Consider the following 25,675-nt stretch of genomic DNA (forward strand, 5'->3'; position numbering starts at 1 on the left):
TTAGAAACAAATAATTCCAAATATGAATGTACTTACATAGGTAATAACTTTTGTTGTCATAAGCTCATCTACATTAATCCAACATCTAGGACTTTAACCAGTTTTTATGTTCAGCTGATTCTAAATGAATTTATTCCTGGCATAGTCCTTTACTCCATATAGGCGCAGCTCTGAACCAATTCCAGGATTCAGTTCAAAACAGTTACATATTTAATGTATTATGTGAAAAGCCTATAGGATTGGGTTCAATATTGACAGTATTCCTATTCTAAGAATATTAGACATTATTTCTATAATTTCTATTCCTTTTGACATTGTGTTCTGTTTAGCAAGGCAGTATTCCTCTTACAATGTTGTGATAAATTCAGATTTTTATAAGACTTGTTCTTTCTTCCTCCCAATTTTAAAATTATTTCTTGAAAACTATTATTTTTCATAGCTATTTGCCTCTAGAAGCAATTGTTCATAATCAAGGCATATTTTCCTTTGTAGAAATCCACAACTGTGAAGACAAAGTTTCCCAGTGAGTTAATAAATGGGCATTTGTCAGAATTCTCTGGGGTCAAAGACTGAGTTTTTTGTTCTTAGTGCTAATAGAACCAAATCCCCTGCATTTCAGTATTTAACACGTTGGAAAGCCAAACCAACTTAAGGTCTTCTTTTTTTGTACTGAGTAATTTGAAAGTGAAAGCTTTTTGAAGCATGCATTCAAAGTAAAATGCATCAGCAGCATTTCCTAAATCGGGTAACTTTACTCAGTCTGTTGAACTGGCAAATGTGAGGCCATTTGCTATGCCCACCAATTTCTTTGTGTTAACTCCCCTTTATTGCTATACTTTCCTTATTAATCATCCTAGTCATAAAAATCCCATGATTGGGGAAAATGAATCCGTTAGGGAAACTCACTGCTATCAGTCTAATCCAAGCCTCTATCAATAACTTTCTTACTGGTATACCTGATTCCACATTGTCTAGCTAACTATTATGTGTACCATGAAGATACTGAAGCCAACCTGCCTAGGTTTAAATCCTAGCTCTGCAGTAGTTGTATTGCCAGTTCCTTAAAAAAAAAAATGGTGTAAGAGCTTTGAAATGCTAAATAAGGTCTTCATGCACATGTCAACTAGAGCAGCCCTTGTAAAGTGTCAGACGCTAATTCTTTGGTTGACCTCCTCTATATAACTGCACACTTAAAAAATAAATAAAATCTGAACTCCTTACTGTGGCCTGTAAGTATGCTTCTCATTTTATTCCCCATGTTTCAGTTACACTGTACTCGTCTCCAGAGATACTAAGCAGTTCTACTTCAAGACTTTTGCACTTGCAATTCCTTCTTCCTGGAACATCTTTTCCCAGATTTTTGTATTGCTCACTTCCTCGGGTAGCTGCTCAAATATTCAGAGTCCTTCTTTGTCCCAAATAGCACACATATCCTCAAGTCAATAGTCTCCTGCCTCATTTTTTCTTTTTTTGCTATAAAGCACTCATTGCCACTGACTTTATATAGTTTAGTGCCTCTTTCTCCAAACTGAAAACAAGCTCCTGAGCACAAGGATTTTATTTTGGTCATTCCTGTACAGTCTCAGCACCTAAAACACCACCTGGCATTGGTAGTTCTTGGTAAATATTTGCTGAATAGCTGCTGTATTTGAAACGTTTTTTTTCCCCCTAAGGACTTTTGAGAGTCTTAACTTAATATGCTTGTTTGTTTTTCATAGTATGCACCTAACATTTCCTACTCCCATACTTTGACTTGATCCAGATCTTCTCATTAGGTCACCACTCAAGAAATACCAACTTTGGGCTTTTAGAAACAAAGAGTAGGTTCTTGTTTGCAAAAGGTAAACAAGCACAACAAAAAATGTTGATACTGTTTTCAAAGGAAGTTTTAAATACTATTAGTGAATTAAATTCTAGACGAAACAGCCATATTTTTCAAACATTGTTTTTAATATATCTACCTATAAAGATCTATGGAGAGTTCACATCAGATCATGAATGGGTAGTACTTTATGATTAGGGCATATATACACACACTCAGAGAGTTACAATTAAACTTTTCTTTTTTCTGTTACAGGTTAATGACTCCAGAGAGTAAGATCAGATTCGTCCACAAAGAGATGGGCATAATACCAAGCTGGGGTGGCACCACCCGGCTAGTTGAAATAATCGGAAGTAGACAAGCTCTCAAAGTGCTGAGTGGGGCCCTTAAACTGGATTCAAAATACGCTCTACACATAGGAATGGTTGAAGAGGTCTTGCAGTCTTCAGATGAAACTAAATCTCTAGAAGAGGCACAAGAATGGCTAAAGCAATTCATCCAAGGGCCACCGGAAGTAATCAGAGCTTTGAAAAAATCTGTTTGTTCAGGCAGAGAGCTGTATTTGGAGGAAGCATTACAGAATGAAAGAGATCTTTTAGGAACAGTTTGGGGTGGGCCTGCAAATTTAGAGGCTATTGCTAAGAAAGGAAAATTTATTAAATAATTGGTTTTTCGTGTGGATGTACTCCAAGTAAAGCTCCAGTGACTAATATGTATAAATGTTAAATGATGTTAAATATGAACATCAGAATTACTTTGAAGGCTACTATTAATATGCAGACTTGTTTTTAATCATCTTTTGAATATCTGAACTCATTTACCTCATTTCTTGCCAGTTACTCACTTGGGCATTTACTGCATAATCTGGAACATTTAGCTAAAATATACACTTTTGACTTAAAAATTATTGCTCTCAATTCCAATAATAATTCTTAGCTTATAAGCAAAGAGCCGTGTTTAAAAGAAAAGCTTCTATACAAAACCTATTCCTGGTGTTACTTTTCATAAAATTTTGTCTTACCTGTCTTACCTGGAAATAATTTACCAAAATAACTGAATGAGTATTGCTATTAAAGAGCAAAAGTGGGGAGGGATCAGGGAACAAGAAAACAAGAAAGGGTATGATCAATTATTTTCTTCTGCTCCAAACAGCCGGAGTAAAATTCATGGGAAATGGCCCTTAATTTAAAAAAAGATGTACCTCACGACCCACTACAAATTTAGAACTTTATTTGGTGTTTTCAATAATTAGTTTTCTATTATAAATTATCTACTAAACAGTGATAGCCATGACATGGAAAGTCAACTGATTTTACAAATTGAACATTCATTTGTGTGCCATGGAATTTCCAACTAGTAATAAACAACTACTGTTGATGTAGTTTTAAAATCAAAACCACTCGAAGGGACTCATGAAGCATCTTGCAACATAAATTTGCACTTTTACATCAGATTTTTTTTCCTGAAAAACAACTAACCTTCTTTTTTAACTGTCTTTCAAAAGTAAACGTAAAAATGCACAACATAAAATGTTTATGATCATCCCAGAAATACTTTTTAAAAAATGTGAAAGTCCAAGAATTAAGTTCTAGTTCTGACTCATCACAAGAGGTCAAAAGTATTTGCTACTGTAACATTCAATTCACATTTGAGAATCATGGTAAAATTAACTTGCATTTGCCTTATACATGATCCTACTGTTGAGTTAGGAAAATATGGTTAGACTCACGTTACTTTTTTTCAGAGGTAAATTCTAGATTACTGTGTCAACCTAATATTTTCTATTTGGCCATAGATGTAAAATCTACCAAATAAAAGTGGGATTTTGTGGTCTACATTTTGTTTAAAGTGAATTCATGTCTGCTAACACTGTAAGTCTGCCATTTAATCCAGAGTGTTAGACTACTAATGAATATGGTAAGGAAAATATAAAATATTAATGGTATCTGCTTTAATTTTATTTCCATATATATTTATTATATACACAATGCCTATAGGTTCTGTTTAATAATCTCTTAGGAAAAAAAATCAGACTTTTCTGGACAGGTGATTTAAAGCTGAAAACCACCAATTAAAACCACTTTTTAAGTGACCTTTGGTCACAAATGTCAAAATGTTTCCACACCCTTTCCACACTCAAACAAGAGACAAATTGTTTTTGATAAACTCTAGTATTTATTAAATTATAAATTTTGTAATCAAAAAGAAAAATGCTGACCAAAAAAACCTCAAACTATAAGACTAGACAGCAAAGCCTATGGGAACGCCATGAAGTGTGTTACAAACATTCTGAAACATAAGTTACTGGCTGTTTTCATTTCCATATCAATAACTTTACTATAAAATAGTTGTTATTAATCTATTTTGAAATCCCAAATTCACATCTATTCTTACATTAAATTATGCTTCCTGCTCATAATACCAAACATCTCACAGGTGCCAAATTTTAGTAATGGTCTTATGCCAATCCATGCAGAAAAATAAGACAATGCAGGAGTCAGATGAGGACCGTTAATGCACAGATAATACAAACACACTGGCCAAAAGAACTACAGAAATTTTTAAAAACTATAAAGTAAACAGACCTCAAGAAAACTGGGTTATTACAAAACAGCTCTCAACTATTAACACCCAAGTTCCTTACATTAAATAAATTTCTCAACACAGACATGTTAGACATTTTGATTACGGGTCTATCCTTCCCATACCCCTTCCCACCCCAACTCCCAAAATGCACTACTAGGGATGAGTATAATGTTATGTGGGCAGAAATTTACAGGTAACCCTTTCAACCTTGAGCATGGAGCTGAAGACATTTTTATTTAAACTTCAGTTACTGTGCACTGTCCATCAGGCCTTCTAGATCTGACACTGACACTCACTGTTCCACCCCCTGCTACTGATCGATCAGTTCCCGATCGATCTGATCGATCGGATACTGTCTGGTTTGCATTAGAAACCAAAAGTCTCTGTTGGGTCAAGGAGTGCTGTGCAACAACTGCAGATGATACATTCTCACTATCACTACTGGCATCTGATTCAGTTTCTTCAATGGAGGTGTCTGGTGCTGGTACCCTGCCTGAAGATGGTGATTCATGATCTTCTTCTCCTTCTCCCCTATGACTCCTTTCAGCTATGCTGTCTCCACTGAGTTGTAAATGAGCAAAAGAGTCTTCCAGAGAAGTGCTTGCATCAGGGGATGGTGTTGCAGGGCTTGTTAACTGACCATCTACTGACGTTAGGGGCCTTACAGAAGACACTAGGGGCTGAACAGAAGCTCCACTCTGTGCTGATACACTGTCCGCTCCATCAGCAGAGCTCTCTCTTGCTAGGTTTACGGTATTAGCATCACAGTCTAGCCTAAGTCCAGCTACTCCCTTCTTTGGTATATCTATTATATCTCGCTTAATCTTCCTGCGACGTCCATGTTCATTTCTCCTATATTGAACCATGTTTTCAAGATCAGCGACATACAGAAAGCCAGCAATTAACATTTCAGTGTTCTTTTTACCTTTGGAAAAAGCATCTTCCAGCTCTCTACTAGTGCGCTCATCGTACTGCCACCACCCATTTCTTCCTTCATAATACCATGCATATTCACCATTTCCTCTACTTGCTGCCTTGAGTTCTTCTGGTGACAATAAGGTTGGCTTGTCAAGGAAATCCTCGGGAATTTCTTGTCGACAAAGAGCACACCGCTTTCCAAGCCATGAAGCTCCTTTTACACATAGATAGCAGAAAACGTGCTTACAGGGCAGACTGACTGGATGAACACATGTTTGCAGACAAATGGCACATTCAGGGACGGTTAAAGAAGGTGCAGTATTAGAACAGGACTCGTTCGCTTTCCTGTTTGTAGGAAGCATGTTTATTGAATGATCAATTTCACCACAACCAGCCATCCTAAGAAAAAATACATATAATATTAAAGTCATGTTTTAATTCTTGCAATATCTTAATTCAACAATTATGAAAATACTAACCACCTATTATGTGCATTATATGCAAGCCACATACTAGACAATGGGGATATGAAGATGAAAGTAGAAGAAAAACTCTCCAACCGATGAAAACATTTTGTAAGCATTTACTTGTACATACCTTGGGAATGTATAAAAATTCCATCAGTGCACTTACAGATCGGCCCTGGAGAAACACACTGAAGAACTATATAATGAAAAGCTGCATCCAGTGGAGGGAAAACGGATCATGGCAGCTATTATACGGTGAAAAGAATGCTAGACAAGAAATCTAAAAATCTGAGTTTTAGAGTTCTTTATTAACTATGTGCTCTTAGGCATGCAGTTAAACCCTTAGTCTAAATTTCCTTACCTGCAAATCAGAGTAAAAAAGCTCAGGTAAAAATGGACAAAAAAAGTACTTTGTAATCACTAAAGCTTCATAAAGGTAACAATCACATAAGACCAAGGGAGAAAATAACATGAATAGTGAAGATGCCCTGAAGAGGAGGAAGAAAAAAGATTTGTCAAATTGGATGTATCTAGCTTAAACACTGACATAAAATTTATAATTTCTGCCTTACTGATTCAGATAAACATTTACCAAACACCTACCATGGTCTAGATACTAAGTACTCATGGGTCTAATGATTGATAAGACACACAACTACTCTGTTAAATAAGGAAACATACATGCAGATAATTACAATATGGCCTGATTCCTGCATAATCAAAATGTGTTAACATACTTACAAAAATAACAATGAGAGAGAGAGATGAGAAGATGGACATAGGTTAGAAAGTTTAGTGTTCATTCAGAGGGGCCTGGGCAGTGGAGCAGATTCCAGGCAGAGGCATGTGCAAGACACTGAGTCAAATAGTCATACAAGCAATGGAAGAGCAGGAGATGAAGGTGTAAAGATAATCAAAAGCCAAGTCATGAAAGCCTTATTGTGCCCTGCTAAGGAAACATTTAATTTTTTTTCCCCATAGTTAAAAAAAAAAAAAAAAATTAAAAGGGGAGAAAATAATGGAGTAAACCACTGATAAGTAAAAAAGACTGAGAAATGAAGATGTCAGAGATGAAAGCTTAAAATGAATGACAATCTTTGTGCCAGCTAATTCTGCCATTCTAAATGGATCCAGTAGTTACAAAAGATATAGTCACTAAGAATGCTTACGCTCATCAAAAATTGAAAAACAATAATCCTAGGCTATCATCACAGCACATCCAATCTTAAAACAATCCTTTTTTTTCCCCTTTTTACTGCCTTTTCTGTGTTCTTGGTTCCCCAATAGACAAGGCTAAAAAAGATGGCAATTTTCTAGTAAAGGAAGCAACACATTAAGTTTTTAAAAAGATGGCACATATTTAGTAAAGGAAGCAACACAGTCTCCGTGGAAGAACTGATCACTAAAATGCTTAATTTCCAAATTATTTTCAACTTTTAATAACATTTCCAATCAATTCCTTTACCAAAAATTCTAGGTTATAGACATCAAGAAAGTACAACTTTTTCCTAACCTATGGAAAGTTCTAAGTCAGGGGTGTCTAATCTTTTGGTTTCCCTGGGCCACACTGGAAGAAAACGAATTGTCTTGGGCCACAAATAAAATGCATTAACACTAATGATAGCTGATAAGCTAAAAAAAAAAAAAATCACATAATGTTTTAAGAAAGCTTATGAATTTGTGTTGGGCTGCATTCAAAGCCATCCTGGGCCGCATGTGGCCCACAGGTTGGATAAGCTTGTTCTAAGTAAACCCTAATAGGACGTCTTAGTATGTTAAGCACTATAAAAGCTTTCACATATTTTGAGATAAACACTTGCCTTCAAAGATCTTGTAACTTGAAACAACAATAAGTTACAAACTAAGGCATATGTTTTTTAAATAGCCAATTAACATTCCCTGCCTATTTCCTCCCCTAAAAGAATTGGCTGTGCACACATTTTGTTAGGTTTTCAGAAACTTTCATCCCTTTCAATTTAGGTCAAAAAAGTAAGTTTCCATAAAATTCCTGAAATTCTTTTTGTTCCAAGTTCCATATTTATTTAAAGCTCCAATTAAGAAAAAGCACAAGAAAGCAATCCATTTACAAGTAATAATGTAATAGAGTGTACTCATAATTCTATTCATAAGACTAAATAGAAAAATGGGCTGATGATCATCATTACTTTGGAAAAACAACAGCAACATCTTTATATAAGAAGTCTACATCTTAACCCATCTAAGTACCTTATGAACAAAGGACAGGCTCATAAATTTAAAACATAAATAAAAATAAAGTCTGGTAAAATGTAAACAAGATACCCAACATGTCACATGGACCAATGCCATGCTTTTAAATACGTAATTCCAAACCTATTGTATTTGCTTTAAGTAAAACTGGTCCAAGAAGTCAGTTTTCCATCACATACAGCTCGTCTATCTACAGAAAAAAAAGTTTTCAACCTAAAAACATTATCCTCCACCCTACTTAATATGATCAATATTTTGCATGACTCTTACTCTTGCATGTATGAATAAACCAAAACACGTAATTTCAAAACTAAGCAATTACAATCATCCCAGGAGAAGGCATGAATTGTAACAACAACACAATTGGAAAGGCAAAACAATTCGGTTTGTGCAGGTATTTTGGTTCTGTCATTAGAATGAAGTAAAGTTGGACAAAGTTAATCTGAAAACAATGGACACCAGACAGCTAAATGGTCATTATTTCATCTGAAGCGCTCTTAACTATCAATTTGCCATAGCAATTTATAAATTCTGATTCTGTTTAGCCCATCAAGTATCCTGTTAGTCTATCACCAACAAATGGGCAGAAAAACTTAGTAATATGTCTTCTTTAATGCTGAATGAGGCACATGCAATAAGCAAGATACACATAAAATGTGTAACAAGATAGACACAAAGTAATCCCAAACTGCTAGTCTACCTGTAAGACATACTTCAAGGCTTCTTAAAAAACCATTTTAATCTACCCTGCACAGTCTCTATTTTGCATACTTTCAATGATCTTAAAATAGGTGGGAGACTAAATGTATGCAGATGATCATACCAATATGTAAATAAGAAACGCTTTTCCCCTCCCTTTGTGTAAAGCAAGTGTTAATGCTAATCAAAAGAGGTATTCCTTATCTCATAAATGTCTCATAAAATTCTAATTTTGAATCATTTTGAAAAAGGGAATTTATTTCCAGTTTACTAAACTAAGAATTTAATACACAGAAATTTGGAGTGAAGTTAGTCCAATTCTATTAATAAGTATAATACATCACTTATTTTCAAAGACGTTTTTACTGAATTCTTCATGTGATATTCCAACTTTTAAGCATAAATCCCCTTCTTCCAATAGATAAACCATGTGAAATATTTCTTCAAGACTAATAAGAGTTTATTAACACTAAGTCATCTTCTCAAGAAGACAAAATATAGAGGGGTATGGGCAGAGTTAGTGGAAATCTCCAAGAACTCCTTGAAACTTCTTGGATAATTAGTCAAATGAAAGGCAAAATTATTATAAGCAAAAAAGGTCTTTAGTATATGTAGTATTCAAGAAATTTTTAGCCAGCAATAAAAACTCCAAATATTAAAAATCAGATTTTTAAAGTCTGAATTCAGAATCCAATTACAGACACAAAAAAGGGAACAATCCTACACATAATTTCAAGGGGCTCAAGGATTTCTATGAAGCTGGTCCACATATGAACCACTAATGAGACAAGAGGAGTTCACTGAAAGGTTTTACGTGAGGTAATAACAGCCAGTTTAGTAGCTTCCAGACCATTTGAACAGCAGGTTCAATTATGGTATGTATGGTAATGCAGGAGGAGGTAGGTGAAAGGGAAACTAGAATATCCAGGTAGTAATGCAAGTATAAGATAATTAGAGGCAGGATGCTGATGTAAGGTTCCAACAATATAAGAACGCTAAGGAAAAAGAAATGAAAGCATTTGGTTACTGATGGGTGGTGACACATTCACCAAAATTCAGAATTTGAGGAGAGTTCTGTCTCAGACATAATGACTTTATTAAGGTCTCCAGGTGGAGATAGGTAGATGACAGCTGAATTTACTCGTTTGGTACTCCAAGAATAAATCTAAGCTGAAAAAAGTCTGGTGACTCACCAACACATACATGGTCCTTGGAGCCATGAAAATGAGTAAATGCCCAAATTAAACCTGTAGAGAGAGCAGTCAAAAGGGCCAGCCACAGAATCTTGAATTACTCCAATATTTGTCTGGTAAAACAGCCAGGAAGCGGTGTAAGGAATGGTCAGAGAAGAACAGGGAATAAAGATAGACCACCACCACAAAAGCCAACAAGGGAGACATTGGCAAAAAATAAGCAAGTTACTCTAAGTGATAAAAATTTCACCATACAATTCACTTTTGTGTGGTGCAAAAGTTGTGAACCCCACACACTGAGTAGCTATTTTGATTTCCTAAATACATCGATCCCAGTAACCTTTTACTCGGCTGAGACATCTTTCTTTCCCTATTCCCCAGAGACTATCATAAAACTTCTCCCTCCTAGTTTATCAATATACTAACACCTCTATCACTGAGAAATTAGGTAAGTCAAAAATAAATCCTGAAAATCTATCTTTACCTTTACTCTGTCTTATCATTATTCCTCCTGGCTCAATATGGGGTACTGCTACTTGTTTACAAAGCTAACCCCTCAACATCTAGTTAGTACTGTCACCTAACTCCTCCAAGACTGATCAATATACTCTGTCCCTAAGTATCAAAATCAATTAACATTGATTTTATGTTAAATAAATGTAAAATCTGGTAATATAGTAAGTATTAAATAAATGTTCATTCCCGGCACTTATTTTGAATTCTCTTTCTCCTACCCTGCCTTCCCTCGTATTACTGTTACCTGACTCCTCTAAAATGTGTTGATGATTAGGCAGTTGTTTCCCTCCTCATTCCCTTAGCTTGAAAAATGTTTCCTAATTTTCTTTGACTGTTAAAATTCTACTCATTCTTTAAAGGCAAAGTGAAACTTACTCTGTTCACTCTGAACTGTTCAGATGAAATTAATATCTCCTTCTGTTCAGTTTCAATAACATCTTATTGTTACCTTAATATGGCATCTATTCCACTGTTTGTTAATTACATACGTGTCTCATTTACTAGATCATAGTAAGTTCCTTGATGACCAGCACCTAGACTATCTGACCTATTAAGATATTTAAAAATGTATATAGATAGAAAAATGGACAGGATTAAATAAAAGATGTACTTTTAAAGACAAATGTTTATTAGTATCATTTTTCAATTGTCAAATTTTCAATACTGAATAAAAATATGGTCGTACTTTTAAGTAAAAAATTAATTATTGTTAATACATATCATTACATGTAACCAGTATCATACTGGAAGAGTAGATAGCAAGTTTTATGTCAAACTGGGAAGATGTGAAATAGGATCTACCAAGGTCACTCTTGGTCTAATAAGAAAAAGCTATAATTAAAAGTCAATAAAATATTCACTACATTTTTCATGAGTGACATCAAGTTGCACATGGTTTATATTACTTTAGAAAACAAAAATATTCATAGTGGAAAAATGTTTCATCAATAATAGGGTGAAGTTAAATATGGACAAATCCAAGGTAGTATGTAACACTTTAAAGCATTTCATGCAAAGGTAAATGATGCAAGCACAGCTAGTAAAACTGGGGATCAGAGTGAAGTGGTATGAATAAAAAGTAATGAGATACTACATTAAAAAAAATCAATTATGTAGAAATTCCTTTAATTTAGTGAAACAAGTTTTTAGTAACTAGAGTTTTTACAACCCAGTAGTCTGTCTTATTTATAAAAGCTAGTACTACTTGCCTAGCTTCGTTATTTAAGAAAATTATTATGTAAAAAGAAGGTAGAACCCAGAGGACCTGGAGATCTCTTCAGTATTTTAGCCTTCTATGAGCAAACTCCTGTGTCTTCAGTTTTTCTTACAGAGATTTTTCCCTCTGAGGAGACTTGGAAATCTACATTAACGATAATTTAATGTAAATAAATTGTTAATAAAGCACCTATAAGTCAACAGAAAATGCTCATTTTATATAATTAAAACTAAATATGACAGATACTCAATTTACTGTGCTTTAAACCAATCCACTTAATTTACTGCAGCACTGAAAAAAACATGATGCTACACTTACATTTCTATTACAGATCCCACAGATGCCTGCCATAAAAATAAAGCATTTTCTTCATCAGCAGTCAGCCAGCTTGCAGTATTTTCTCTTCCACTGCTGGTTCATTATTTATGCTGCAAAAGAAAGAAGAGTAATTAAAAATAAGAGAATCAATTAATTATTTATAATCCTTTCACAAAATTCAGTGGAAAACTTTATCTTAAAAGTGGAAAAAATTAAAGACAAGATGCATGCTTTTACCACTGCTATTCAACATGACTATAAGTTCTAGCAGTGCAAATTAGGGAAAAAAGATAAAGGTATACAGATGGATAAGGAGGAAGTAAAAGTATATTTATTCTCTCTATATAGAAGATCGCATAGAATCCCCAAGAAAGCTAATAAACAAATTCAGCAAAGTTGCAGGTTACAAGTTTGACACACACAAAAATCAGTTGCATTTTGATACACCAGCAGACAACAATCCACAAAAGAAATCAAGAAAGCAATTCATTCATAATAGCATCTAAGGGAATAAAGTAGCCAGGAATCAACTTAACCTAGGAGGTGAAAGACTTGTACACAGAAAACTATAAAGCATTACTGAAAGAAATTAAAGAAGAGCTAAGTAAATAGACAAGTGATGTATGGATTGGAAGACTTAACATATTAAAATGACAATACTACCCGAAGTGATTTACAGACTCAACACAATTCCTATGACAATTCCACCGACCTTTTTTTGCAGAAATGGAAAAGCAATCCTCAAATTCATATGGAATTGCAAAGGATCTTAAGTAACCCAAACAATCTTGAAAAATCCAATGTCAAAACTTACTACAAAGCTAAGGCAACAAGACAGTTTGGTGCTGGCACAAGATAGATATAAATACACCAATGACATAGAATTGAGAGTCCAGAAATAATCTCATACATCAATAGTCAACTGATTTTTCCAAAAGGGTATCAAGTCTACTCAATGGGGGAAAGAGGAACCTCTAACTAATGTTGGGACAACTGGATTTCCACATGCAAAATAATTAAGCTGGACCTCTACCTTACACTATACATAAAAGTTAACTCAAAATGAACCAATAACCTAAATATGAGAAATAAAACCATAAAACTCTTAGAAGAAAACACAGGGGCAAATCTTCATGGCCTTAGATTTGCAATGGATTCCTAGTTATAACATCAAAAGCATGAGAAACATAGGAAATAAATTGGGCTTTACGTAAGTTTAAAATTTTTGTGTTTCAAAAGACATTGTTAAGAAAATAAAAAAACTGCAGAATGGGAGAATATTTTGGAAAATCATGTATCTGATAAAGATTTAGTATCCAGAACATGTAAAGAACTACAGCTCAACAATAAAGACAAACCAATTAAAAAGTGAGCAAAAAATGAGCAAAGAACTTAAAGAAGATATACAAACAGACAATAAACACACAAAAAGATCCTTAACATTGTTAGCAATTAGGGAAATGTAAATCAAAATCACAATGATACATCTATAAGGATGCTACAACTTTTTTAAGGGGAAAATAATAGTGTTGGTAAGGATGTAGAAAAACAGGACTTTTGAACACTGCTGGTAGGAAGGTAAAAGGGTGTAGCTGCTGTGAATAATAATTTGTTGCTTACTCAAAAAGCTAAACGTAATTACCAATATAACCCAGCAATTCCACTCCCAGGGATATAGCAATAGAATTGAAAACAGGTTCTCAGATACTTGTATGCCAATGTTCACTGCAGAAATATGAGGCAAAAGGTGGACACAATTCAAGTATCTGTCAACAGATGAACGGATAAACAAAATGTGGTCTATAAATACAACAGTACATTATTCAGTAATAAAAAGAAATATGTGCAACATAGATGAACCTTGAAAACATACTAATAAGCCAGATACAGAAAAGTATTGTATGATTCTACTTATATGAAATATCAAGAATAGGCAAATTCATAGAAGCAGAAAGTATCAGAGGTTACCAGAGACTGAGGGAAGGAAAGTGAGGAGTTATTTGCCTAATGGGTACAGAGTTTCTGTTTGTAATGCTAAAAAAAAAAAAAAAAGTTGTGGAAAATCTGTAATGGTGATGGTTGCATAACATTGTAAATGAAATTAACTACATGGAATTGTACTCTTAAAAAATTGTACCATCTCAGTAATTAACCTTCTTTCTTCTCATTTAGTATTTCCCTTCTTCACTTCACCATGTCCACTACAGGACACACATCACTTTACACAGAATAATCAAGAACACATGATAACGAAAGAAATGATAGATCTCACAGTAAACACAAAATTAGAAGACACTTGAATCTTCTTTTAGTTCCATGTGGCTCTCATACTATGGGCATCTATCTCCCTAAGGTATCTCAAAATTCTAGTGTTTAAAGAAACATATTCTTAATGCCATATGTAACCTCTAAATACAAGCTAACTTATCCTACCAAATGTTTAACAGAACAATTTGTTTTAAAATGAGAGAACTTTCAAAAGTAACTGACTGTGATGGTTAACACTGAGTGTTAACTTGATTGGATTGACGGATACAAAGTATTGATCCTGGGTGTGTCTGTGAGGGTGTTGCCAAAAGATATTAACATTTGAGTCAGCGGGCTGAGAAAGGCAGACTCACCCTTAATCTGGTGGGCACAATCTAATCAGCTGCCAGTGAATATAAAGCAGGCAGAAAAACGTGAAAAAGAGAGATGGGCCTAGCCTCCCAGCCTACATCTTTCTTCCATGCTGGATGCTTCCTGCTTCGAACATCGGACTCCAAGTTCTTCAGTTTTGGGACTCGGACTGGCTCTCCTTGCTCCTTGCAGACAGCCTGTTGTGGGACTTTGTGATCGTGTAAGTTATTACTTAATAAACTCATATATCCCTCTAGAGAACCCTGCCTAATATACTGACTAAACAAGGTTTCTAAGAAAAATGGCTTTTTGTTTTACTCTGACTTTAGATGATGTGGACTCCACTGTTTTGACTTTCCTCTCAACCCTTTCACCACCTTCAAGGAGCCTACAACTTCAATGGCATCAAAGAAGGCTATGTTCATTTCCTTGCTGCAGCCTACTCCAAACAGAAACTGCACATTTTCATACACTCCCTATATATAGGACAGGAGGAGACAATTTACCGCTCCAACATCATTACTTATTCTTTCAAGTCTCTATCACAATGACTTTAACATACCCTATAATCCCCTAAAACTGCTCTCTCACCACCTGTAAGGGATTAATGTCATCTTTTCACTACTGATCATCCTCTTCATCCTAACTGCTGACATAACTATGAGCCTATTTAAATAGCGTTGAAAATGAACCATCCAACACCTATTGCACAGGTTCTGAAACTTGTCCCAACTTCTGTTAATCAGAATCACTGAAATTGCTTGTTAGAAATACAGATTCTCAGCCCCTTTCCTTAGAAATTCTAGGCCAGTAGACATAGGTTTAAACCTAGGAATCTCACCCCAGTTGGTACTCATGCATTAGTCCTTCAAATGCAGTCTGAGAAACACTGTCCTCAATTTTCAGTTCCTTAAATCCTAAATTCGAAGAAATTAATCTCCTCTCCGGCAACCAAATGTTATGATCACATTTGAAAGTAGTTGTCACCTAAACTGCTGCCTCTCTGAAATCTTAATCCAACTCTCAGATCACAAGCTCTCTGGTTCTTCCAGCCTACTCATTCCCACACCTGCTCTTCAATTTCATGGGGACCTACAATCTCTTGACCATCTCATTTCCTTTCCTGCCCATTCTGGAACCCAATCTTTTTTACTTCTTTCTTAACAGAACCCTTGGCTCCCTCCTATCTTTATCTCTCATATACACACATTTTACAAACCCCCATTTCTGCATAATTCTTACAATATGACATCTCAGGTTTCATGCCTTAACTACTACTTTTGTGTTCATGGAGAAAAAGACAAAGTCCTTTCTCTCACCACATAGCCTCCTGCTCCCCCACCCCAACCAACCACAACATAAATTCTGTCAACTTTTATTCCTAATCCCTTTGGAATCCATCCTGCACTCTCTAACCATTGCTAGTGCCCTAGTTTAAACCTACATCATCTCTCACCTGTACTATTGTACAGCCTGATTACCTTGTGTCACTATCACCCTCAAATTCATTTACTAAGCCTTTGAGTGAGATTCTCTCTCTCACACACACACATACACACACTCACTCACTCTACAGTCTGTTTCCTAGGCTGGAATGCTGTGGCATGATCATAGCTCACTACAACCTCAAACTGCTTGGCTCAAGTGATCCTCCCATCTCAGTCTCCCAAGTAGCTAGGACTGAATGATATACTTGAAAGGCAAAATGAACCAGGTTTCTTCCATATATGAAGCACAATATTGGCTCCTCAGCCTACACAATAAAGACAAAGCTCCTTAGGACAACATTAAAAGGTTTTAAAGATCTAAACTGTAAATAACTAGTCTCTGGTCTTTTTTATCTTCAACAACCACCCATAAATTAATAATCCAGTTGTATCAAATTACTCATAGTCCTGCAAACCTCCCTTTGTAGCTCTGTATTTCCTCCTGCCTGGTACAATCTATTCCCTTTTACAGCTTATGAATGCCTATTTGTTCTTTAATATATTACACAGAAATGGTTACCCCTACCATTTTCTCTGACTACCTCCAGAGAGTTAATTGTTCTCTCTATATATTTTGTATGTTTTTTTATTACTGAATTTATCACATGCACTAATTTCATTCATTTGTGAAGTCTGACTCTTCTGTGAAATCATGAACCCCCTGAAGATAGGGACCTTTTTATATCTCTAAGTAGCTAGTAAAGTGTCAATTTTTGTTGAACTGATATTTTTTGGATGAATAAAAAATCAACTCCTAAAAGTAAATATTGTGAGGAACAGAATATCAAAGGATTAGATTTATTCAAATAACACAACACTTGAGTTCTAATTGTGAACAAGGCACCCAGCTGGAATCTGTAAGATACATAAAAATATCTAAGTTTTAATCCTTTCTTTATATAACTTAAAATCTAAAGGAGTTTCTACATTTACAAATATAAAATTCAACCCATCTTTGTATCTTCTGGCAAGCAAATCATTTACCCAGCTATTGTTCATTGGCAATGAATTCTCCAAAATGGAGATAAAAATCTAAGCATAAACCAAGATGGGTTTCTGAATAGCCAAAACAGCTTCACAAAGCTCTTTCCCCAATAAAGGTTATGACTCTTCACTGGGATGACCACATAGGTTAGCTCAGCATCTGTCCAGTTTGCCCTTGGTCTCCTAACAAAAGTGTTCCAGTTCAGAAAAATTATACAGACATTCTACCCTTTAACCATTACAAAGGTTTTTGGACCATCACTCAAAAGTCAATTTGCTCTTACTTTACCCACAATTCTTTTGTTTTGTTTTGTTTTAAGAGACAGGGTCTGTTAACCAGGCAGGAGTCCTGTGATGCTCCTACCGCAGTCTCCCAAAGTGCTGGGATTACAGGTGAGGGCCACCATGCCCAGCCTTTACCCACAATTCGAACATGAAGTTTTTTGCTCAAGAAAGTCCTGCTGGGTGTTGCTGTTGGTCATTAGCACTGTCTATCCTTCACTACCTTACAAGTCTTTTAAGATGTACCAATCCATCATTCTCAGAACCTAATTGATTGAATGTTAAAACCTCTAGTGTGGGAGATTCAATTAAAACATGTCTTCTAAAAATTTTGTTTAATCATTATTTGTACTTTAATAATTCAGATGTGTAGAAGGTACCATTTTATTCCTATGAAATACACAAAAAATATGTCCTTGTTTCTAATTCTCCTTATCTCTTGAATTCATTTACACATTATCTCTAACCAATCTAATTTATTCCTCTCTATTCACTTAGTTTACTTAGGTCTTACCTATAAATATCTTATCTCCAAAACAAAAGTTGATTCTTAAAGGAATCTAAGTTAACTGAAACAAAGCAGCTTCAAAACAAGTATAAAAAAATCCTCTAAAGACCCCATATTTGAACACCTAAATAAGCTGTGATCTTTTCTATAAAACTATTTCACATCATTGAAATAAAGCTATAGCCACAAATATTAAAGTAAAAGCTTTGCTACATATCCACTAGAACAAAGGTACCAAAAAAAAAAAATCTGATTAATTCAAGGAGGTGCAGTTCTCTCATTCTGCTTCCCTTATTTAAAGACTAATGATTAAATTCAAGTAACTTATCAATAGCAAAATTATTTGAAAAAGCCCCTTACAAAGAACACACACACACAAACCCAGGAGCAGAGAACTATTTACTTAATTTTACTGAAATAACAGCAAAGTATCTATGAATAATGACTTTCCATCAACATGAACTTTCTCCTTCAATAGAACATCCTTGCCCCTCATCACACTCCTCTAGTTACGTTCAGGAGTAAACAAAAGAATGTATCAGTGACCATAACTCACATTCCAGTTTCATTATATTAATGCCATTTTCAAAAAAAACACAGCCAAAGACATATTTATTTAGCTGATTTCTTCAATTTTTTTTTTTCTAATTCTTGCCTGAAGTAATTTCTAGGATTCTCTTGGAAATGGCTTTCTCTATATTGATGATTTCATTTCTTCCTTCAAAGATCTTTGACGATAACCTCATACAGTTTACCTTTCAACAACACAGGTTGGAAATGAACAAAATGACTTATATACGTACAGTTTCTTCAATAAATATATTGGAAATTTTTTTGGAGATTTGTGACAATTTGAAAAAACTTGCAGATGAATCATGTAGTCTTGAAATATCAAAAAAAGGAAAAGAAAAAATCAGGTATATTATGAATGCATAAAACATATAGTCTATTTTATCATTTAGTACTATAAAATGTAGAGAAATTATAAGTTCAAGTGTATCAAAACTTAGCAAACACAGATACATATTGTGCCATTTGAGGTGGTACAAGAAATTTAAACAAATGTAAAGATGCAGTATGAATCACAGCCATATAAAATTATAGTACATATTGTAATAATTTCCTATTGCTATTATGAATTTCCACTTAATATGCTGTGTGACACTAATCATCTCTGCGTGTATTGGAGTAAAACGAAATTTCTTGTTCCTGTGTATTTTTCATCATTAGTGCAATACCATAAACCTTCAATAACACCATGGGACCCATGTGAAGTGCCACTAGTGATGCTAGAAGTGCTCCCAAGAAGCCAAGAAAAGTCAAGCCATTATAAGAAGTTAAATTACTTGGTATGTGCCCTAGATGGGTCTGCAGCTGCAGTTACCCATCATTTCAGACAGACACCTTGTAAACAGGTAACATAAACACAGTATCGGTAAATGCAGTACTCTAAATGTATTTTTTCTTCTATTTTAAGAATATAGTATATAATGCATATAACATACATAACGTGTTAACTGACTTTACAGTAGGCTATTAGTAGTTAAATTTTGGGGAAGTCAAAACTTATATTCAGATTTTCGATTGTGCAAGGAGTTGGCACCCTTAAGCCTGTGTTGCTCGAGGGTCAATTGTACTGCCCTCTGATTGTCTTTGAGCATTCTTTTATTTCACCTCTAATTATGCATTATCTTTCAAAAATACATTTGTGTAAAACAACATAACTAGGTCTTCTTGGCTGAGATTTAGCAATATTACCCAACCAACAAAAGTGACTCCAGCTAAAAGCAGACCAAAAACTTAACAGATGTAAACAGGAATCCTACAGTAACACTAAGGGTCCACAGTTCAAATAATTTTAGTCAATCTTGCATGCTTTGGTGACTTTTTCAATTTCTATATCCTCATGAATAATTTTTTCAAAGTGCAGACTAACTGGATAAACGCCGGGGAAAGAAAATGAATTAAAACTAATATAATGCTCTAGATCCTAGCTATACAAACTGGGATTCCCAACTAGCACTATCAGCCCTACCTGGGAGCTGTTCACAAACGAAAATCCTAAGTGCCACCCTAGACCTACAGAACCAGATCTCCAAGTGATTCGCATATTACAGTTAGTGAAACACTACCAAATCCATGTCACTGAATCCTCAAAACAACTGTGAAATATGACTGTACCTATTTTACAAATGAGGAAGCCTAAGCTCAGGAAGTTAAATGACTTACCCAAAGTCACAAAGCCATCAATATTGGGAGATGTGATTCAAACTCAAATATACCTTTAAAAAAGTCTTTCTACAACATATTGTCTCTCACAGAAAAGGTCAGGTATTATCTAACAGAAATATGATGCAAGCCACATATGCAATTTCGAATTTTCTATTAGCCACATTAATAATAATAAAAAGAGGCCGAGCATGCTATCTCACATCTGTAATCCCAGCACTTTGGGGGTAGTGAGGCAGGGAGATGGCTTGAGCCTAAGAGTTACAGACCAGCCTGGGCAAGATGGTGAGACCCCCATTTCTACAAAAATAATAATAGAAAGAAACAGGTAAAATTAATTTCAATAATATATTTTATTTAATCCAACGTTTCTCCATTACCACTTCAATATGTTTCAATATAAATTGTTAATGTAATATTTTATGTTCCTGGGTAAGTGTATGCATAGTCTGTGAAATCCAGTGTGTATTTTACACTTACAGCACAACTTAATTCAGACTGGATACATGTCAAGTGCTCAATAGCTCCATGTGGCTAGTGGCTACTTTACTGGGCAATGCTGGTCTAGAATGTCTTGCATATTAATCTCGTTACAAAACTGACAAGTCATTACAGGAATCATTTAATAGAGAAAATGAATTCACTGTTAATTTACCTAGACTTTTGCCAAAGACAGATAAAAAAGAAAACTGCATATTCTGTTATAATCAAAGTTAACAGGTTTAGGTAGCCCCAATTCTGCCAAACTGACTCATCACCTACTAAGTCTGAGAATTTATATGGTTGACCCTTGAACAATGTGAGGAGTTAAGAGTGTCTACCCCCTGCACAGTCAAAATTCCAGGAAAACTTTTGACTTTCCAAAAACTTAACTGCTAATAGCCTACTATTGGCTGGAAGCTTTACTGATAATATAAACAGTGGATCAATATATATTTTCTATGTTGTATTATATATTGTTTTCTTGCAATAAACTAAAAAAACAAAAATGTTATTTAAAAAATCATAAGGAGGCCGGGTGCGGTGGCTCACGACTGTAATCTCAGCACTTCGGGAGGCTGAGGTGGGCAGATCATGAGGTCAAGAGATCAAGACCATCCTGGCCAACATGGTGAAACCCCGTCTCTACTAAAAATACAAAAATTAGCTGGGTGTGGTAGCGCACACCTATAGTCCCAGTTACTTGGGAGGCTGAGGCAGGAGAATCTCTTGAATCTGGGAGGCAGAGGTTGCAGTGAGCTGAGATCGCACCACTGCACTCCAGCCTAGTGACAGAGTGAGACTCCGTCTCAAAAAAAAAAAAAAAAAAAACCATAAGGAAGAAAAATATATTTACATTCATTATGTAGAAATGGATCATCATAAAGGTCTTCATCCTTTTCGGGATAAGGAGAAAGAGGAGGCATTGGTTTTGCTCTCTCAGGGGTGGCAGGGGCAGAAAAAAAAAATTCTTGTATAAGTGGAACTGCACAGTTCAAAGCCTTGTTCAATGGTCAACTATAATTTCAACTGGGCACAAAATAGGGCATACATGTAATACTTAGAACAGTCATGTGAAGAAGCCCTCAGAAAACACCCACATTATTTGAAACCAAAGATTTTTTTAAAGTTGGAGGAGAAGGGATGCTTTTATTTTAACCAATAGGGGGATGTAAAACACAACAGCATAATTTTAACTACAGGCCAGAATTAATTTGCCAAACATAAATAACTCAAACATACATAATTCCTACTGGAATGAATGACTTGTAAATTTTACACCAAACTTAATATGATGATCTACTAAGAAGGTAACATAAAAAAAAGAAAAAGTCTAAAACCAAATTAGATACTTTGCCCCTAACAATTCTGGAGGAAAAAAAAGTGACAGGTAAAACTTAAAAACATACAAAGGGGTTTAGGGATTATCAATGAATTTCAATCTTGACCCATTCAAATAAGTGAAAAATAAATACAACCAAAAATGAAGTAACATTGTACCATTTATAATCTGTAACAACTCCAAATATTCATACTCCCACTTTTCAAGTCAGTCACAAGATCAAAGTCAAGAGTTTTTTCAGGTAATAGATTCAAGCAAGCGATTATCTTTAATCAAAGAAAAAAAATGAGCATGTAACATCAATATAAGTACATATAAAAACAAAGACAAATATCAATTATAAATATTTGAAGACTTACGCATTTTTCCAATTATTAACAGCTAATGTTAGTAAGATTTTTACCATTTATTCAAAATACAGAAAACAGGAAATGTTCTACATGAAAGCACTCAGTGACAGAAAAAATACTTGAAATGTTCCCACCTTTGGTATACAACTCAAAAAATATATATATACATAAAAGGAGTAGATAAATCAAGTGTGAGTTAGCAGACACATCTTAGTATTTTTTATGAACCAGTCCCAAATTGAGAGATGTAACTAAATGCCTTAATCATCGCCTGCTAAAAATTAGCTGAGAAAAAGAATAGGTAATACTTGGAAACTTCAGACAAAACTCATTTCAACTAAATGGGGTCTGATACTTTATTTCAAAGAATCACTTCCCTTTAAGACGTTACTATGTGGCAATCTACTTACTGCCTTCACAATCTTTATACTAGCACATTAAACCCTTTAATTTTTCTCAAAACAACAAAAAAGTGGGCTTTGCATTTTATTTCAAAACATGAGATGTAAAAGTGAACAAATATTGTCTTTTAATCATATCACACACAGATGTTTCTTAGCCAGCAACTATTTCATAAACAAGAAGGCTCTTTGGCAAATTATCTGTGTGACCTTGGTCAAGACAAAAGACCCCCAGTCTTTTGTTATCTCATCCTACTGTATAATTCTGTAATTCCTAGTTCTAAATGCTTTAATTAGCAGTCAGTTAACAACATTTTGGATTTGAATTAACCCAAAAGGTAACACGCCACAAAAACTAAAGACAGTCCATAAGTAAGCACAGGTGGTTGTAGCCAAGTGTTACATAAATTGGTTTCTATATCCACAAAGATGTTGTTCCACAAATTCAGATTCCTCAGGCACAAGGCAACCAGATAAGAGAATGGAAAAGGTTCAGTACCTTCTATTACTAATAGGGGAGAAAAATACGCATTCGAATTCACAACTGTCAGTGCTGTTAGATGTTTCCTGGTAGTGTATGGTTAACATATAAAATAATATTCTTTAAACAGATCGATATTGTGAAAACAACATATTTAATATCCTTTTCTTCTTTTAACTCAAAATATCGTTTTGGATCCTTTTTAAAAAAAAGTCTGTTCCTTTCCTCTGACAATTTAAGTTGGTGGAGACTGAAACAAAACACTTTGTAAGTTGACATATCCTTTTAAAAAAAGTTAATTTTTTCTTTCTCTTGTCTAAAAGACCAGCTATTTGGAGAAAGTTTTCCTGATGATTATAATTCTACCAAGTTCTGAATAACCAGCGAAGAAAAAAAAATATTTAAATGTATTTCCATTCTGCCCATATGACACACTGGCCCATTTGAGACACAAATTCTAAATGAAAGATTGGACTGAACAACATCCTCCACTTTAAGATATACAAGGCACCAAAACAAACACATCCAAAATCTATTTTTAGAGTGATGTTTCACTCTTCCGGTTTTCTCTTTAAAACGAGATTTACTTGACCTATTTTCATGTGTTTTTAGGGCACCCAGGCACTCTATACAAACAATATTTGCTAGTCATAAAACAGCAAAGCCAAAATCACAAATCCCGGTATTAGTGTGGGACATTTTCTCCATGTGTCCTTACGTGCCATGTCTTTTAAAAGTCTAAATATAGATTCACTGACTAAAATGTCCTAAGTCTTCCAAATTCTATAATTATATACTGGATTGAATGCCATTATACGTTCACATCACATTTGAAAAGTACACACACGGGGTGGGGGTGATGCGCCCAGTACCTGAAATGTCAAATCATACAAAGAACAAAGCGTTCCCGATCTTTGGGCTTTCTTCTCACCTCAGTTCTACACTGTTTCAATATTACAAAAATATTAAACAAAATGTTCAAAACTTGAGAAATAAGTGCTCACTAAAATGGCACTTGTAGAAAAGAAATTAAAACGTATACCAAAATGATTAACGATAAAAAATTCTAGTTGCCAGGATGTGTGAGTAAACTTACAGTTTTGTAGGTTTTACCTGTGGAGAGGACGGTTCCTTCTCCACACTCTTAAAAACAATTTTACATTCTTTAGAAGCCTTCGCAAAATAAATAGCGACAACAATGGAAGACCCACACTCCTCACATGGGATGGAGGGTAGGAAGAGAACTCCCCACCCAACAAACAGAACAAAGCAACAGTCTCAGCTTTCAAGATGCACAGAGGGTTTGGAGGCTCAAGGGATACTGTGAGATCTCTTAATTGTTCCGATGCTTCAACAGCCGTCAAAACAACTAAGAATATGCAGCGCTGGGCTTCACTAGAACAAGGTGCAGGGATTGCTCTCTTCGTATTAGCCAAGACCAAGACACTGAGGAGGAGGAAAAAAAGGAGAAAGAGAGAGAAGAGAAAGCAGCAGCCAAAGACACTCAGGGAAAAGACAAAAATGCAGACTGTACGCCCTGGCTTCGATCTGACCCAAGGCCCAAACTGTTTGACCCCACACGGGAAACAGGGAGCAGGCTACTGCCGAAAAACCATCGCCGCCCCTACACCTCGAGGCCAGAAGGTCCCCGGGTAAAGGCCTGAAACCACGGCCCAAGGGGAGGAGAGGGACCCGCCTGCCACCCGAGGCAGCGACGCGGGCTCAGGCGGAAGAGGCTGCGCAGTAATGGCCGCTGCTCCGCCCCTCGCACCCGGACCGAGACCAGCTCCGGCCGTCACCTAGGGCAGGGGCTGCGGCGCCCTCGGGCAGCGCAGGGGCTGTCACGGTCGTCTTGCCTGCCCCAGCAGCCAAGGCGGGGGTGGCGGAAAGGGCTGAACTGTCCCATCACGCCTCTGCGCGGACAGCCGGAGCCGCGCCAGCCCAAGGGCGTCCATCTACGTACCGGCCCCTGACCCCGCCGCCGCCCCTCTCAGGCCCCGAGCGCAAGGCCGACCCGGAGTACGTTGTGGCTGGAGGTGACACCGCGAACTATGCCTCCTCTCCCCGAGTGAGGATCCTGGAATGACCAGCGTTCACCCTGCTCCCCCGAGAGGGCCTGGCTCCGACTCCCACCTCTCCGGCCACAGCTGCGGCCACCTCGCAGTCTTTTCTCTCTGGCCTCGGAGCCCGCAGCGGCCGGGAACGCGCGCGGCCGTCACGTGACCACCCGGCGCGTCACGGAGGCGGGGCCGCGCGGGGCGGAAGCCGTGCCGCGCACCCGCGAGCTGGCTCCGGCGCCTCCCTTTTCTGTCCCTACCTCGCGTGGCTGCCTGCACGCACTCTCTTGCTTGTGGGGACCGGCGACTTCGCTGCTTGGATTCTTCTGGCTGCTTTAGAGTGTGCTTTGTTTGTATTAGGGCCCAGAGGCGCTGAAAGAATGCAGTTCCAGCAGAGAGAGATTTGGGGTGGAGGAAGTAAAACGTGTGTAGGCCCGGCAGGTGGTGCTGCTTAAAAATCCAGCTTTGCTATCCCGAGGAATCCCTGGGGC

General features: G+C 36.2%; 2 protein-coding genes across 16 annotated transcripts in view; one reads left to right on the forward strand and one right to left on the reverse strand.

Annotated features, from left to right (window-relative positions):
* The window catches only part of ECHDC1 (ethylmalonyl-CoA decarboxylase 1), a 60,026-nt gene extending 56,367 nt beyond the window's left edge, over positions 1–3,659 (forward strand). For all 9 annotated transcript variants that reach the window (XM_010366698.2, XM_030928219.1, XM_030928212.1 and 6 more), the window contains one exon: positions 2,078–3,659. Coding sequence is in view for 7 of the 9 variants with exons in the window: in XM_030928212.1 (XP_030784072.1) it covers positions 2,078–2,486 (409 nt within the window). In the remaining 2 variants the exon portion in view is untranslated. The remainder of the gene's footprint in view (positions 1–2,077) is intronic.
* A 118-nt stretch (positions 3,660–3,777) lies between these two features.
* On the reverse strand, positions 3,778–25,459 carry RNF146 (ring finger protein 146). Of its 7 annotated transcripts, XM_030928210.1 has the most exons (5): positions 25,091–25,447; positions 11,965–12,074; positions 11,695–11,790; positions 6,155–6,281; positions 3,778–5,725 (listed from the first exon to the last, which is right to left on the reverse strand). In XM_030928210.1, the coding sequence occupies exon 5, from the start codon at positions 5,722–5,724 to the stop codon at positions 4,645–4,647; it is 1,080 nt and encodes a 359-aa protein (XP_030784070.1). In that variant the 5' UTR covers position 5,725; positions 6,155–6,281; positions 11,695–11,790; positions 11,965–12,074; positions 25,091–25,447; the 3' UTR covers positions 3,778–4,644. The 7 variants fall into 7 exon arrangements, with proteins under 7 accessions (XP_030784070.1, XP_030784069.1, XP_030784071.1 ...); XM_030928209.1 differs by lacking the exon at positions 6,155–6,281; XM_030928211.1 differs by lacking the exon at positions 6,155–6,281 and having other exon boundaries at positions 25,261–25,355.
* Positions 25,460–25,675: the final 216 nt, after the last annotated feature.

This window comes from Rhinopithecus roxellana, chromosome 4, assembly GCF_007565055.1.
Source record: "Rhinopithecus roxellana isolate Shanxi Qingling chromosome 4, ASM756505v1, whole genome shotgun sequence".
Classification (NCBI taxonomy): Eukaryota; Metazoa; Chordata; class Mammalia; order Primates; family Cercopithecidae; genus Rhinopithecus; species Rhinopithecus roxellana.